The sequence below is a fragment of the Taudactylus pleione genome, unplaced genomic scaffold (genome assembly GCF_031769625.1).
Source record: "Taudactylus pleione unplaced genomic scaffold, aTauple2 ptg000093l, whole genome shotgun sequence".
NCBI classification, from domain to species: Eukaryota; Metazoa; Chordata; class Amphibia; order Anura; family Myobatrachidae; genus Taudactylus; species Taudactylus pleione.
In genome coordinates this window covers 23,862,130-23,879,930 of record NW_028284495.1, presented here as the reverse complement: position 1 = coordinate 23,879,930, position 17,801 = coordinate 23,862,130, and the positions used below count along the sequence as shown (strand labels likewise).

General features: G+C 43.4%; 1 protein-coding gene across 1 annotated transcript; it reads left to right on the top strand.

The window, feature by feature from the left end:
• Positions 1-3,035: 3,035 nt before the first annotated feature.
• On the top strand, positions 3,036-16,281 carry RIOK3 (RIO kinase 3). The gene is made up of 13 exons (XM_088469611.1): positions 3,036-3,477; positions 6,031-6,152; positions 6,941-7,086; positions 7,170-7,277; positions 7,549-7,658; positions 9,321-9,464; positions 9,606-9,733; positions 11,079-11,261; positions 12,026-12,185; positions 12,437-12,517; positions 14,272-14,361; positions 14,938-15,045; positions 15,227-16,281. The coding sequence occupies exons 1-13, from the start codon at positions 3,439-3,441 to the stop codon at positions 15,338-15,340; spliced, it is 1,533 nt and encodes a 510-aa protein (XP_088325737.1). The 5' UTR covers positions 3,036-3,438; the 3' UTR covers positions 15,341-16,281.
• The last annotated feature ends 1,520 nt before the right edge of the window (positions 16,282-17,801 follow it).

Genomic DNA, 17,801 nt, shown 5'->3' with positions numbered 1-17,801 from the left:
CCACCCACAGCTTTTGCGAGCGGTCAGGTGATGGTCGTGACCATCACACTTGCGACGAGACCCTTGTGGTAGGGTCTCGTCCATCGCAAGCCCCAGTGAGCTTCCGGCTCTAATAGAGCCAGAAGCTCACAACTGAGGCCCCCCCCAAACGGCAGGCGTTCCTTCGGGAATGCCTCCGTTTGGCCAGCCACCCCCCCCTCGCCTCCAAAACGGGGCGAGCTGTCAATCAAAATCGACAGCCGCCCCGTTTTGGTGCGAGACCGTAGCGACAGAGCACCCGTCACTGGCCGGGTCTCGAGCATGCGCACGCTGGAGCCGGCTCCGGCATGCGCAGTGAGGGACCATCGACCCGCTTGCGAGCGGGTCTGAATCAGGCCCTCTGTGTGGTGCCTATGAACATTGATTGTGCCTGCTGAGGGTGCTTGCTCTTTCATATATGAGCTTTTTATTTCAGACATGCATGTCCATAATTGAATTGCTGTTCTGGTTAAATCCGTCGGTAGTCAGGTAGCCAGTGTTCAAGCTACTGCTGAGCGAGAGGCAAGTGAGGATCCAGCGCTTGGCAAGATGAGGAGTGGTACTGACCCCTGCGGGGAAGGGCTGGCGCAGAGGGTACCCTTCTGTATCCACCAAAGTTGGCAGAGCAGGTAAGGTCCCAATGGGACAACCCTTCCTCATTATAGGAGAGTGAGGGCAGGGTCACTGGGGAAATGATGCGGCAGCCATTTTCCTGATTTCCCTACTGCACATGCGCAAAATGCAGGGAAAGTGGCGCTGTTTTGTCGTTGATTTGTACAGGGCTCCTACCTTCGAATGCGGGACTCCGAAAAGGTATTCAATAAATGGGTGAAGGGTGTGGTCCCCCTTGGACCCAGGGGCCCATATGCACCACACACCCTGCACCCATTGTATATATGCCCCTGATCTTAAATTTTATGCACTAAAATGTAAGATTAAACCTGAAAATGTTAATTCACTGGTAGTGTTCATTCATTGGCTGATTCACCCTAATAGCATAATCAGGGCCGTTAAAAGCCAACATGGATGAAGGAAGCGTGGCCTAATTACAGGAGGCGTGACCATACCCCTTAGGGAAAAAACTAGTTGTGCTGCGCTGGGGAGGGGGGCTCTGTGAGCCCTTCAACCCAGCGCAAATCCAGGAGGGGGGGTGCGATCAGGATGATCGCTCCCCCCCAGAGGAGACTGCTGTCTCCCTTTGCAGCACAGCACACAGCAGCATGTGCTGGGCTGCTCTGCTGAAAGGTAAGAGGGAGCTGGGAGGGGGGGGGGGAGACATTGGACCCGGGGCCCCTAGCAAGCCCGGTCCCAGGTAAGTAGTACCCACTCCCCCCCCTCGGTGCCCGAGCATATACCTCTGCTTTCAGATATGAAAGAAAAAAAAATAGAAAGTGGTACACTGCTCAATTAAAAAATAGTAAATTGTTGTAGCAACTATTTCTAAAATAATAAATTGCAACAAGAAAAATCATTAAATAGCAGCAGTAAAAATATTCATGAGAACTAAGCTTAGTCAAAAACAATATTGGACCATCATGATTAGAAGTGCATAGCACAACTGTTAATCCTCTATTATAGACTTAGGACCTCATTTAGAGCCGCTCGTAAAACGCGAGCACTCGCTCTGAATGAGGGCAGCCGCTTCTTTTTTTAGCCGGCCTCCTCGCCGCTCGCTAAGCTGTGGGTGACCACCCACAACTTTTGCGAGCGGCCTGTGATGGTCATGACCATCGGGCTTGCTACGAGACCCTTGTGGTAGGATCTCGTCTTCCGCAAGCCCAAGTGAGCTTCCTGCTCTAATAGAGCAGGAAGCTCACTACTGACATCACGAGTGATGTCAGTAGGGCCGTCCACAAACGGCAGGGGTTCCTTCAGGAACTCCTGCGTTTGTCCAGCCACCCCCCCCTCTCCGCCTACAAAACGGGGCGAGCTGTCGATCATTATCGACAGCTGCCCGTTTGTTGCGAGCCCCGGAGCGAGTGAATTTCTCACTCGCGCGGCGCGTGCTCAGTGCCCCACAATCGACCCACTTGCGAGCGGGTCTGAATGAGGGCCTTAGTACAGGGGAATGCCATCAGTATATTTGCTGGCATGCGGAACGCCACAAGTATTCCTGGGTTTAACTCCATATCTCGGGGGCCTACTGCATCAAGCACAATCCGCTATGTATGTGTGCTATTACTATCTGCTGTCATCCTACACTCTAATAGTTTTTACATTTATATACATTGTACTTCCCTAATGGTATTATACTATCCAAGTGCTTTTTATTTGTTTTGTTCCAGAACATTTGGAAATGCTCCTCTAAAATCCAGTATTTCCCCCAAAGCGCGTACTGACTGCGGGTAACCGATACGGCAAGCACAGAGCATTTATAAACTTTTGCATTATCTGATAGAAACACGATGCAAAGTGACGTCAGCTAGGTGGAGACTGACATGTGAGTGTCCTGAATAAAAGCAGGAATCGCCTTGTCACGCAAGGAGTGCCATGTCCATGACAACACCTGCCCTGTGCAAACATGTCACCAACCATACCACACGCCTCCCTGCCATTAGTGCCCATGGTGACGACTTTCGCTCTTCCAACAACATGCTGCTCCCCCCCCCCCCCCAACCAGACCTATATATAGCAGATACTAGGAGCGTCTCAATGACATAATTGGGAAGTATGAACGCTGGAGGGCGCACAAGTATCCAGGTACTTGTCGCTCTTACAGCAGCCATCTTATTAAAGCCAGTTACCTAAACCTCTGGGTATACAGCAAATGTTTCCTTCACAAAGTGCCTGTCTGTCACCCACAGAGCTGCCGGCGGACATGAAAGATGTGCAGTGTTTGGGCAACTTAACTAGTAAACATTAATACTATGTTACGTGTGTGCGCACCCAATACGGAGCCCAGAGCGGCACAGGCACAGCAATGGGACACATCATACAGTCTCTAGTAACCAGGGTGTGCAGCGCAGCCGCGGTGAGGGAGCTGGGACGTCACTGGTCAGACTGCATTCCGGCGGTGACTGTACAGAGCAGGGAGGGGAAATACTGCATTCCCAGCAAGCACCGCGCCGGTGACATAAGCACACAGTGTGAGAGGAGGAGACAGACAGACTGGAGCCGCTAAGAGTGAGACGTGTGCTACTACTGCTGCTATATAATAACCGCACCAACCGGGCTATCACCAACTCCCCGCCTGTATAATATACCGTCATCGTACCCGCTGCTGTTCTATCACTGTGACCGGGCACATCTGCATCGTACTATATATATCATACAATACAGCCAGCCAGCCTGCCAGGCCGCTACCTACTCACTGTGTGACTGACAAGTCCGGGCACATCCCAGCAGCTCCCTGCCCTCCGCACTCTCTCACCCCCAGCTATTCAGCACCTGACCGGCACCAGCCCGAGCCTGAATGAGAAGATGGAGCAAGTGGGGATCATAACACCCGAGACCCGGCCGGTGAGATATATATATTACATTTTAGTTCTAACTATAAGAAGTAGAAAATATCCTATAACAACCACTCCTCCAACCTGCTACAGATCAAAGTCGAGAAATTCTTTAAAAGAGAGGAGAGCGCTCATAATGATCAATTCCATTATCTGTCAGTCCCATCACTGCGCTATTAAGTACGGCTATATGCAGGTTAATTGGCTCCAAACAAAAATTAACCCTAGTGTGTGTGTGCATGTGATAGGGAATATAGACTGGAAGCTCCACTGGGGCAGGGACTGAATGGTCAAATATTCCCTGTAAAGTTCTGCAGAAAATGTATGCACCATTTAAATAACTGGTAATAAATAATTACATATGCAGGACTTACTGTACCTCCAGATTGGCAGACTTTTGTTAACCACGAGGGGGGTGAGTTGAGGTGCCATTGGCAGTGTTTCCAATAGCAACACGCACCCCTTGTGGGTAATTGAATTGACCCACAAGGCTAGATCCACTTAGCCGCGATGATCTCACGGGTGCGAGTCATCACGGCAATAGCCGCACTTTACAGCAGCTCAATAGTGCTCGCAGCCCCGTAGGGTTTAGAGCAAAATTGTGCGAATTCGGGCTTTGAGCCGGCCGCGAGCGGTGCGAGATGAGGTGCCGTCCTTAACGGCAACTCGCACCCATCATGGCTAATTGGCTTGACCCCATAGTGTAGTACGTGCGGCCTCTTAACCCATAAATAAATATTTATTGTAGATTATGTTCCTGGCTACCAGCATTTTTGGCTACCTGGATTTGGAAGATCGGAAAGTTCCATCAGCTATGCCTACTTCCTTTTATTAAATGTACACAGTGATTTAGCACCCAAGGAAGAAATAAGAGGCTATATGTACTACACTATGATCTCTCTCATATATATATATATATATATATATATATATATATATATATATATATATACACACAATTTTATTTTTTTAGTGCAGAAGCTCCAACATGTGTTTCCAATAAAGGTGGAAATAGGGTAACTTCCATGTCATAGTATGGATGCGGCATCTTCTCTACAATATAGAAAATTAGCTAGTCGATTTACTGTATATTAGAATTGACTGGAGAGTCCTATACTGTGTAATAGCCCAGGACCACAGGTGGCATGTATTTTCTTCTGTAGCTGGCACTCCAAAGTGCCAGTGTGCCACTATTCTTGAGCGCATACTTTTATTTATTTATTGTGTCCTTATTTTAACACAATATTTATTTATTGTGTCCTTATTTTAACACCGTTCATGAATTGTCAGTTCCCAATAGGATGTAATCTATTTTTCATAACTAGGGACTCCAAAAACAATATCTTGGACACCAGTTAGTGATCCCTAACCCACATGTTGTGCACCTTTTCTCTACAGTAACCATATACCTCAGTGAGATGTCTTTAGTAGTTGTGTCCTGTTTGTGGTGGTGCATATATAGGAATCGGGAATGTGCTCTTCTCTATGTTATTATACTTCTCACTAATGTATTAGTAACTTGCCTTCTGGCACCTATCATTGGCTTTTTCAGTTCTATGATATATGCCATTTGTTATCCCTGCTTGATCCATTTCTATGCTCAGGATATTAGTGCTGTATCAGAGCTAGTCGGGTGACACAGGTCTAATCCCTTTCTGGTGAGGTTTGGCAGCTTAGTCCGCTGATCTGCTCACTGCCACCTCAGGCATCGTTGCTGCGATTTCATTCTTATTGTCATTATAGGCTTTTATATAGCTTCTGCTTTGTGTACCTTTTGTGCACTAACTAAAGTGATTGGGAGTTTCCGAATGAATCAGTGTTTGTAATCTATTTGACACAGTAAAGTGTTTTTTCTGTTCCTTAATCTCACAATTTGTAACAGGATGACCTTCATGTGAGTGGTGATAGAAGAACAGTCAGCAGAAATGTTATTTTTGTGGGGTTGGCTCTATTTTTGCTCCCCTTTACCTGAATTTAAATTTTGGGGCCTGACCTCAGGGACTCAGGGCCTGATTCAGACCCACTCGCGAGCGCACTGCGCTCGCAAGCGGGTCGATGATGGGTCACTGTGCACGTGCGGCGCACGCATGCGAAAGCCCCGGAGCGAGAGAGAAATTCTCTCGCTCCGGGACTCGCTACAAAAGGGGCGGCTGTTTATATTGATCGACAGCTCGCCCCGTTTTGTGGGCGGGGGGGGGGGGTGGCTACACAAATGGAGGTTTTCCCGTAGGAATCCCTGCTGTCAGTGGAGAGCTTCCTGCTGTTAGAGCAGTGAGCTCTCTGGAGCTTGCGATGGACGAAACCCTACCACAAGGGTCTCGTCGCAAGCCCCGATGGTCGCGACCATCACCTGGCCCCCCTGATTCAGAGCGAGCACTCTTAAAGAGCGTCCGGCTCTGAATCAAGCCCTCTGTTCTCTTCCCTAATTATGTGTCTGCCAAAAAAAAGAAGTGATTTGGGTGTGGGCTAAAGCAGAACACAATGAATGTTTTAAAGATATCTAACATTTTGTTAGTTGTTGCTTCTCTCCTTGTGTATAAAACGTATGTATATTCCCTTTTAGAGCCCTTGGGGTTTAGCTGCAAAGCCTGTAAGTCACTGCTCCCTAGCAGAGGTCATGAGTGAGGAACTGGCCAGAGAACTCCAGATAGAGGAAGAGAGCCATGTACTCCCAAAGGAAGCACTGTAAGTTATATTTCATGCTGTCTGCAACTACGTCTGCTCCAAATCACTGTAATGGGAATCTCAGAATGTGCCAGAAACCCGTCAGCTCACTGTATATGCTAAAGAAATCAGAGGGTTAACTCTTTGCTTAGTGGTACAATAGTCTATCCCAAAGTGTGCACTGTAGTACTGTAATTATTGAGAGCTAAGAAAACCTCAAACTGTAAATGTCTATTTTCTTTGTGCTGCATGGCCAATCACACGATATCGCATTCGGTGCAGTGCATATTAATGAATGGATGAAACATTAAATCTTCTAATGTGTACCTGCAATCTAGCATGGTCCGGGGCTAAGGTAAATCGTCCCGACCATCAGCAAGATTGCCGGTCGTATAAGTCAGTACTCGGCCTTAGTCGGGCACTGACTTAGAGAGTTAAGCGTTTTCGAAATTTTAGACATTTCTCTGTTGACATTAAACGAGTGTTTCGTTTTGAGTCTCTTTAAAGCTGTATTATGCTTGCCACTTTTAAAATGACTGGACAGATGTAAGTGGGAGGACAAATCATTCATCACCTCTGTGATTGTGATCTCTGATTTGTCCTTCAGCTACCCAACACCACATTATGTCCAACTCATTTGGGTCAGTGAGATGAACCACGGCCTCAGTAAAATCCAATGCATTAAACCACCCTTAGTGCTTTGTAGAAGGGGAGGAAGCAAGTAATTGTGTAAATGGTTATTCAGATTTGAAGGTAATATTTGTTACTATTTCCATGTAAAAGTATTTGCATGAACATTGTTGCTCTAGTTTGGATGATGGACCTTTCTTAACTGGTGAGAACATTGATACATCGAGTGATGAAGTGTTGGCTCAGATGCTGCAAATACAGTTTGACAAGGAATATGATGCTCAACTGCGAAGGGAGGAAAAGAAATTTAATGGTGACAGTAAAGGTAAGAGAAACGAAGAGAGTAGTATTAGTAGGTATATGGACATGCCCAGCATCAGTGCAGTGACTGTTTCATATGGTTTCTAGTTTCCATATCCTTTGAAAACTACCGCAAGGTGCACCCATCTGAGGACAGTGATAGTTCAGAGGATGAAGTGGATTGGCAGGACACCCGCCATGACCCATACAAAGCAGGTAAGGGCAAGGAGACAGCTGTGTATTATATCTCCCTTTGAGTTGTTACTGTAAGAAAACAAGTGTTCTTTCTTGGTAAGGCTGATACTGTGTTAAAGCTCCATCCTTGGTTGTGATATGCAACTTGCTGTATTTAATTCTTCTGCACACAAAGGAGGAAGTTCAGAGTAGCCTCCTGCACATACTATAAACTGCTGATGTCTTTCTGAAAAACAATTTTTGCATGAAATCATGCATTTTAACTGACACCACTTTTTCTTTTCCTTTGTAGACAAGCCCACCGTCACTCCAAAGAAGGGATTTGTAGGAAAAGGGAAAGACATTACAACTAAACATGATGAGGTGGTGTGTGGTAGGAAGAATACAGCTCGTATGGAAAATGTAAGTATAGGTTTTTGCTAGGTTTCAAAAAAATTAACTTTTTGTTAAGTTCTATTCTCATAGTCCATTGTGGGACACTGCAGCAACCATGGGGTGCAGAGTGCAGTGCAGGGAGTCTCGGCATTTTAACATTGGCAAAAAGTGGAGGCTCATTCCCCACTATGGGCTGTATTCAATTAGATTCAAAAAGCCATTTTCGAGTGGTGTTTAGCGATAATTTCGCCTTTTTTTAAATTTTTTTTTATTCCATTTCATTCCGTTTTCGCCTATGCGGAAAGTCAAGGCACTGAAATAGGCGATACTTTTTCTCCACAGAGAAAACTCGGACAGACAAAACTTTTCCTCGGTTGGAAACTAATTGAATACCGCCCTATATCTCAGTGATAAACCTGGGAACTTCAGTTTTGTCCAATAAAGCCCCCACCTGACTATCCTGCAGAAACAGCAGCAAACGGTCCAAGTGATAAGAATAGGTAGGAAACCCCTTTACATCACACCAGGCGATTCAAACACTTCGCTGTAAGGATTATGACCTCAACAGGCATGCCAATAAAGTCCCCCGAAGGTACTAGCAATGAAAGGGACCCTCACTTCAGAGGTAGGGGCTATCTGCGCCCTCGATCATGCCTAGAACGTCTGTGTATCACAAGCATTAGGGCTAATGTAATGCTGCCATAACACCCTATCTTTTTACCTTTTTGAGGAACCTTCTAAGCATCGCTATTGGAGGTAGTTCAGACAGAAACTGCAAAGAACAGAAATGGCATCTACCAGAAATGCCAGAAGATCTCTCATCCTGGCGCTGACATGCATCCTCCACGTTGTAGTTCATCATATCAAAGTCTGACCATCTCCATTGTTCCACCAACTGCTTGACGATCTCCACATGGAGTGACTGTTCTGCTGGGTTAAGAGTTTGCCTGCTGAGGAAGTCTGCTTCCCAGTTGTCTACTCCGGGAATGAGATTTATGTAAGCCATGGCGTTATAGGACTGGATCTTGATAGCTGTTCTTGCAAAACTGCCAGTCACTGACAAGGATATTTAAAATTGTCTGGATGTTTGAGAGTTCCGAAAACTGACGAGTGACATCCTTCCAGCTTTGCAGACACCCTTTGTCACCGGCCTCCAGTCCCAGATGGTGAATAGCGAGCACCTGTTGAGATTTTCTTCTTCCAGCCACCAGAGGAGCAATAGATACACCCCTGGGGACTGCGTGAAGAGCTGACTAGTTGAGTGCTGGCTACGGCCACAAATAAAAATGCAAATTGAACTGCCCTGGAATTGGTCATAATTTTTCCCCAAACCGTCATGCAAAAGTGAACTGTCACCTGTTTGTGAGACCTCATTGACTTCAGTAGTACCTGTAGGGAGAGGATCATCAGTAAGAACAGCCTCTGCTGATGGATTTCAAACAGAAGTCCAGCAATAGTGGAAATATAGCTAACCAGTGTGTATGCAGCCTGCAAGAGCATGCTGTAGTGGGCATGTATAAAAAAAAAGTTTGATTGCACCCTCAGAAGTGCAAGATCTGCTCCAAATTATGCATAATTGTAAAATTTATGAATCACTGAATTAGCCCCTATTATTCATGTTTAGGCTTTTGTTTATTTTATCCAAATATCAGCTGTTTTATATCTGCATTGATTTAATCTCTCTTCCAGTTTGCACCAGAGTTTCAGGTTGGAGATGGAATTGGAATGGATTTGAAGTTGTCCAATCAGGTTTTCAATGTGTTGAAGCAACACTCTATTTCTGAGCAGCGTAAGAGTGCCAGACTGCATGACAAGAAGGAAGTCTCAACTGCTGTAAGTAGCATTCCTATTTATTCCCCATGCCCCCAGCATTAACAATTGGCAACGAGATTGTCATTCTGTGACTCGGGCATGTACGGTTTTATTTTTGTCTGATTAAGTAATCTCCCACGTCATCTATTTTGATGTGTGCAGGAGAAAGTAGTGGACCCAAAGACCAGACTGCTGTTATATAAAATGGTGAATGCTGGAGTTCTGGACACTATTAATGGCTGTGTGAGCACTGGAAAAGAGTCTGTTGTTTTTCACGCTAATGGAGGAAGGTATGTGCAAAAATACTACAGTACTAAAATATGTAATATTCCACTAGAACAGTACTGTTTGAGTTTACAATGTCTAGTGGAAATTACAGGTTTAATGTAATGTGTGATTCATAGTCATTTGGAAAAAGTTTCTCCCGGCAAAAATCTTGTTTTAATCTGTATACATAGTTACAGTTTTAGAGGCCTATGTATTAATAATAGCAGAACTGCCGCGATTATTATCGTGGTAGATATTTTCATTTATAATGATGATATCCCCGCTATGTACAAAGGGGAACTCTCAGAGAAAGTGGTTGCGGTAACTGCTGCTACTGCAGGTTACATCCCAGGCATTTAGTAGGTCTTTCAAGTTTGTGAATGACATCCCCTGTGGAAGCTGACACTGCGCACACACACAGTGTCAGCTTCCCAGACCCAGCCAGAGGCTGCGGGAAAGAGATTGAAAGATCTCTCTCCTGCTCGTAAGCCTCCCTAGGCTTAAAGCAGGTTACACTTTCTGAAGATTGTGAACTTTATGGAGTTTGGTACATAGGGCTGAGATTGCAGTCCCCATTGATATTAATGGGGACTTAGATCTGCTGTGCTAATTAGTACTCTGTTGGAGATTTCTGTGAAATCTCCTGCATTGTGCGATTAGTACAAAGCAAGAGTTAAGAAAATTATACAGAAACTGCAGCTTCTATATAATTTTATGGAAAAAAAAAAGCTTGATATATAGGCCCCTTAATCTCCCTTTTTTAATTAGATGTTTTAATAAATGTTTTTCACCTAAGAGCTTCCACCTTGCAAACCTCTTCCATAGCAACCCAGCACCTGTTCACATCAGACACAAGAAGTCCCAACATAGTAACTCTTATGCACGGTCCCAGCATTCTGTTTGTGGCATGTCTCTGCAGCATATATCATTTTTATAGCAAATAAAAAGTGGGAGCCACATATAGAAACCATTGTAATTCCTACACCATTCACCTGATTTGGATGTAATTACCCTCAAATTAAATCTGAAAGTCTGCAGTTAAAGCACATCTTGTTTGTTTCATTTCAAAGTCATTGTGGTGGTGAATAGCGGCCAAAATATGAAAATTCTGTCAATGTCCCCTGACTGTAGAGTGGTGGTGAGTTTGATTGGGCAGGTTAAGTGGACAGATTTGCAAAAAAAAACAGCTTCTCCCAGCAAGTGATTAGTTCACCTCTGCAATGAGGATGTTGTGGGAGGTGGGATCGAATACTAATATAGCTATTTTGGGTGAAACTATTCTTTGCGCTAAACTGGTACATTCATTTGTTAACAAACTGCTCTTAAACGTATAAAATATTTTCTATAATTGTTCACTTCTTTTTGAAGTATGGAAGACCAAGAAGTGCCTTCTGAATGCGCCATCAAAGTATTCAAGACCACCTTGAATGAGTTCAAGAACAGGGACAAATATATAAAGGATGATTACAGGTTTAAGGATCGTTTCAGCAAGCTGAATCCACGCAAGATCATTCGCATGTGGGCAGAGAAGGAGAAGCACAACTTGAAGAGGTATACAGAGTTATATACACATTTATAGATTGGTTGGGTACGGGGATGCCGGTGGTCAGAATCCCAAAGCCGGTTAGGATACATGTTAGTAGGTACCCTAAACCTCACCCCCCCCTAGTGCCTAATCCTAACTTTCCCCCTAGTGCCTAACCCTAACCACTAACCTTCCCAAAATCCCACTACTAACTGGGATTTTAACTACCTCGCTTATAGACATGTACACTTATAGCTGATGGTAATGGCAATTAAAACATTCAGCAGCTTAATTTTTCCACAAGTCTTTGAAGTAGGAGAAGCTAAGAGTAAGATGCCTTTCTAAATAAGAACAAATATCTCCATAAGTTTTGGGAAATAGTACAAGTTGTACATTTTCCACTATTTAAAGTTATCGAATACAAATTAAAGATTTTCTGAGAGTTCCCTTTCTATGCCTGCTACCTAGATATATGTAGTCATTCCCATAGATTCAGTATAATAATTTCCCTTTTATGTTAATTTACATTATTTTAAGTGGGCACCCTTTAACACACCGGATATCCCAAAGGAGGGCATGTTCGATCCTACACACGTTGTGCATTTAAAGTTTGCCAGCTATAAAGTACTAGTCATATGGACCTTAATGCAGATCCTGTTATACATGCATACCACATACACATTTAATGGTGCCAATACATTGTGAAGCGGAGCCGTTTCTCAGTACTGTTGTGTGCTACATATATCTGTGTGTCTCTCCCTCTCCTTAAATAGCTTCTATATTTGTACAGAATGGAGAAAGCCGGCATTCCTTGTCCAGAAGTGGTCATGTTAAAGAAGCACGTCTTGGTCATGTCCTTCATTGGAAAGGATCAGATGCCTGCTCCCACTCTAAAAGAAGCAAAGCTTGGTCTGGAGGACTCTAAAGCAGCTTATTATCAGGTTCTTGCTGTAAGTTTTCAGTTCTCCTACAGTACTGACATTCTATTACTACATGATGAACATATGTATAGTTACTAACATAATTGTTATATCATACAGCTTGAATATGGTGCTGCTCCTGCTTTTCTCCCAAATATTACACTACACAAAATCATAGAACCCGTTAATAAAAATCTAGCTTATATTTATTTTGGAAAACTTTTATTATCTCCTAGATGGGTTTTCTCTATTCAGTGCTCTTTATTTTTATTTTTTTTCAGATGATGAAGCAGCTCTATGATCAGTGTAGTCTGGTTCATGCGGATCTGAGTGAATATAACATGCTGTGGCATGATGGAAAGGTTTGTATCATTTGTTTATTGAGGCAATTGATCAGTAATGCTATAAAATCAGGAAATAGATTTGTATTGGTGTATCTGTGCTGTAGCACATTAACAGCAGACGTTGGACAGTATCTGAGATTACACAGTGCTAAAACAAGGTACAGATGTGTCCTTACATATCTTTGCTGCAGTTGGGCTAAAAAGCCCCTCTCAGCGCACCAGGTTCCGTGAGACTCTGCCAGGATTAGTCATCATTTTTGCCGAAAATGCGTCTAAGAGCCATATTCAATTTGAGCGGACCTGCGATACTTTTCCGCCTCCCGGACTTTCCGCCTGTTACGCATGCGGAAAAGTATCGCGCGCGTGCCGCATATCCCCGTATTCAATTTGAAAATACGCGAAAACGGGACTCGGCAAAACTGAAACAAGCGGAAAGTACTGTCAGATTTGGGGAAATCGGCCTGACACCCCCCAAAAGATGCTCTAACATGGGGTTAGCTTTGGTTACCCCCAATTTGGCTAGCTGAAGGTATTTGGTGTTTCTATACGGGCTCAATAGCTGCTAAATAGCGTTTTTGTATAAGTGGTGAAGAAAAGTATTCAGGATTTTTTTTTTCCAGAAAATAACATCCCAGCAAATTTGGGGTACTTGAAAATGGGGGCCAGCATATTTCAAAGTTGCTAAAGTTAAGTTTTTAAAAAATCATGTAACATCCACCTGCTGCAAGCACCTGCAATACTTGGGGACCCCCCTGGAGTCTAGTTCGCTAGTTTTTAACTTTGTCCCCCAACTTTTTTCTTCCGCACCCCCCAAATTGAAAGTGAGTTTTTTTTTTGGGGGTGTTCTAAATTGTTTTTTTTTTTTTTTTTTAAAGTTGACGCAGTTTCCCTTTGGGGGGACTGTCTGAAGGCTGCACTGGGGTTCCCGAAACGTTGCACCCCAAAACCCCAATTCTGCACTTTTTTCCGCCTGCTATTCATAGGCGAAATTTTTTCACCTATTACATTGCATTGATCTTTCAAATTGAATACGGCGATACTTTTCTGCCTTGCGAAATGACATCATCGGCGAAACTTTTTCGACGATTCCGGCTTTTTGCTCCAAATTGAATACGGGCCTAAGTCTCAATGCTACTAGGAAGTACCAGCAGACTGTGCTGATTTAATTTTATATGCGACACTTTTATATCTGCGAGCGACGGAGTCCCTGAATCTGTAGACGAAATGCTACAATGAAGCTGCCGCAGCTTTTTTTTTTCATTCCAAGTTCAATTGTGGTTCATATACAGACTGGTGCACACAGAAATACAAGTCTCTCATATCAAATTAATCAGCACACTCTGCTGGTGATTCCTAGTCACATGGCATTTTGATTTCGTTGCGACTTAGAGGCATTTCTGAAAGAAAAGATGCTTGACGCTAGCAAAATAGCACAGGATCTGGCAACTCTCTCGCGCCAGGCAAGTCGCGCTGTGTGGCCGGACTTATTGAGGCTAGATGTATGAGGACGCATCTGTAGGAGCCATAATACTTATTTTTCATTGAATAATATTTTTTATATCACCTTTCATGTATTATCGATTTAATAATTATCCACTCATTCGAAGCATAACAACTTAAATTAAATTGAATAATCTAATTATCCTCTAATGGGAAACATACGGTCGACCTAATGATAAAGTTTCTGCAATTATAGCTTGTTTGAATTGTACGGACAGTATCAGTTGGTAGAAATATTTTCCTGTTATAACATTTAGACTGTCTCTCTGCAGGTGTGGCTGATTGACGTAAGTCAGTCTGTGGAGCCTACTCACCCCCATGGACTGGAGTTTCTATACAGGGACTGCAGAAATGTGTCCCAGGTACATCCGAACTATGTCAATAAAGGGATACTATAACATTGCTTTATTTAGGGTAAAGCTTAGCATTTTCTAATTGTATAGCTGCCTCTTCTGTATAACAATGTTTGCGTTTTGACTGACTCTTTAATCGTAGAACATGGTACAGTTGCAGTTCTATTTCCTCCATCGCCTTGATATGTCACTTCTCACAGTCCAGTAAAACATGCACATGTAGAAGGGAATCCCCATTACCTAAAGCTGAGAGTGCCGGGTTCCGCAGACCTCTTATAGACTAATGCCCTTGCTCTCCTGACCATGTGATCTGCATTTCGGCAACCTCTTTTAAAGCGCATAGAAAAGAAGAAACTGTTACTAATCACTAGAAACCTATATATACAGTGATATTTGGCATAATACTCCCCCACACCCCTCCATGATGATGAGATTAGTAGGACTGAGGTACTGAGACTAATAGCATATAGCGTACCTTAGTACTGTGTAACTCTTGCGTATGATAACTGTGCCGGTATTTACCACTTCTTACTAGAAGTTTCTGTATGGAGTTACAATGACAACATTTTCTTTTTCTTGGAATAGTTCTTCCAAAAATGTGGTGTTTCAGAGGCACCAAATGAACGGGAACTCTTCAACATGGTGTCTGGTTTGAATATTGCTTCTGATAATCAAGTGGATTTCATGGCAGAGGTAAATAATGTAATGTCTAAACTGAAACGACTAACTGGAGAACATGCCAAATCCATTCTATTTAATAAAATAATAATAAAATGACCGGAAATAGGTAAACCAGGATCTGCTTCTTACCCACTTAAATTCACAAAAGTCTAATTTCTATTTATTTATTTATTTTTCTCTTACCCTCCTCTAGATTGAAGCTCTGGAGAAAGTCAATGAAGATCATGTTCAGAATCATGGAAAGAAGATTTCTGCATTCCAGGAAGATGATGATGATGATGGTCCTCCCAGATTATATGATGAATAACCCTAGTGTCATGCTTGCTTAAAGAATTAATAAAGCAAAAAAAGTAGAGGGAAAATCGGTTGCTGTGTTCTGACAGCATTACTGCAGTGGTCAATGCCCCTGCCTAATGCAGGTTGGAAACGCTGAACCAGATCAAAACTCACCCTAACATACACTGATGGTGTATGTCTGCTGGTTATAACCTGCATACACAGCCAGATCGTAATGGCACCAGCTGCAGATACTGCTGTGCATGGGTTTTAACTTGTAGAAATCAGAGTGCAGTTTGACCTATGAAGCAAAGGGGTTAAACAGAGTGCTGTGTATTTAGGGTGACTGGACAAAAAAAAAAACGAAAAAAGGCTTAATTCCTTTGCTGACTATAGCTCTTGCATATCAGATGGGCTTACTGATGATCAATGTTCATGATGTTATTGTATTCCATACAGAGTGAGCTCATTATGACATGAAATAGAGTGTGATGGATCTGGAAATATCTCTGGATATTTTCCCATGTTTGAACTTGGATGAATGTAATTTGTTGTATTGGCATTATACTACGTCATACGATAAGGTGCCAGCTGTACATGTGTTTGTCAGCAAACAACATGAAGTCATAAACTCAATATATATTTTCCATATATTTTTTTTTTTTTTAAATTAAATCTAATTTGTTTAAATCTCTGCAGAAGCAAGCAGTGTTTATATCTGGCTAATAGTAGTCATTGCTTGTTTATTTCTTAGTAAATTAATCCTATACAAGAAAATAGTCTTTAACAGTTTCTTTATTACGTGATCTTATCACTATTCTATAGCTGTTTTGTTAGTAGCTGTGTGTTAAGTAATTCATCGGATAGATCAACTTTTCCAGTTGTTAAAATTCTCCAGTGCTGTAATAATGATGATGGAAAAATTACCCAGTGCTGTAATAAGATGATTGAAAATAAAGCATCATGGTTTCAGGTTGGTGGTTTGTTTATTAATAATTTGGACACAACTCAATATTGATTGATAACCTGGTTATTATTTATATTCTTGGCTGGACTCTAATATACTTTCTTTTGACAAGTTCCTGCTTAGGAAATTAAGCTGCACTTTCTCACAGGAGCACACAAGTCCCAGTGCTGTATTACAGTGCCACTAGCACCATTGTTGACTGAAAATGAACACTATAGCCATTAACAATTCAATGTCCACTTCCCTGTTCCAGGGTGTGGCCATTGTAATATTACCCATATTCCAGGGTGTGTCAATCTAGTAAAGCATTGGTGGATGTTAATGGAGACTAGTTTATTTGCAAGTCTGTGAGGATGGGGTGTGTGACAGGTCATCACACCTTTCAGGGACGATAAACAGCTCAGGAAAGTCACCTGCCCATAAATATTTTGGAGCTTCGTGCAGTGCACAGGGCGCTCTTTCTGGCGCAGGACTTCCTTCACGGCAGGCTTGTCCAGATTCAGTCCGACAATGCAACCACAGTGGCCTACATCAACCATTAGGGAGGCACACAAAGTCCGGCAGCTATGAGGGAAGTGGCGAACATTCTGGTTTGGGCAGAATGCCATCTTCCAGCAATCTCTGCAATATTCATCCCAGGAATCCTCAACTGGGAAGCGGACTTCCTAAGTTGTCGGGACATATACGCCGGAGAATGGGCTCTTCATCCGGACGTCTTTCAGTGCCTGGTGGACAAGTGGGGACTACTGGATGTAGACCTCATGGCATCACATCACAACCACAAAATCTGCAGGTACGGGTCCAGGACAAGGAACGCCTCAGCCATCCTCGTGGACGCACTGGTTGGCATTCCGGTTTCCTCCGATCTCCCTCCTCCCAAGGGTTGTCAGAAAATTCAAGCAAAAAGGTGGCAGGATGTTACTAATAGCTCCAGCCTGGCCCAGGAGACATTGGTTCACTGATCTGACATGTCTATCCATAAACAGTCCTCTTCCTCTACGGCCGGAATTGCTAGTGAAAGGTCCCTGCCTATATCCAGATTTACCTCGGCTGGCTTTGACGGCATGGCTCTTGAGTCATCCGTCTTAAGGGCTTCCGTTTTTCTACTTCCATTATCAAGATGATGCTTGGGGCAAGGAAGCCTGCTCCTGCCTGCATCTATCACAGGATTTGGCATTCTTTTTTTTTCATTGGTGTTCCCACAGGAAATATGACTCTAAGGTTTCAGGGTCTCCAGAGTACTTGCATTTCTTCAGGCTGGACTAGACTTAAGTCTTCGTCTGGCTACCTTGAGAGTTCAGGTTTCTGCATTGTCAGTTTGGTTCCAGCGCAAAATTGCCACACTGCCAAACGTTAGAACATTTTTTCAGGGTGTTCTCTGTCTGCAACCTCAGTTTGGCCCTCCGGTGGCACCATGGGATTTATCCATAGTTCTCTGGGCGCTGCAGGCTCCCCCCTTTTGAACCCTTAGACGCAGTAGACCTCAAATGGTTGACAGCAAAGACACTTTTTTTTCTCCTCTCTA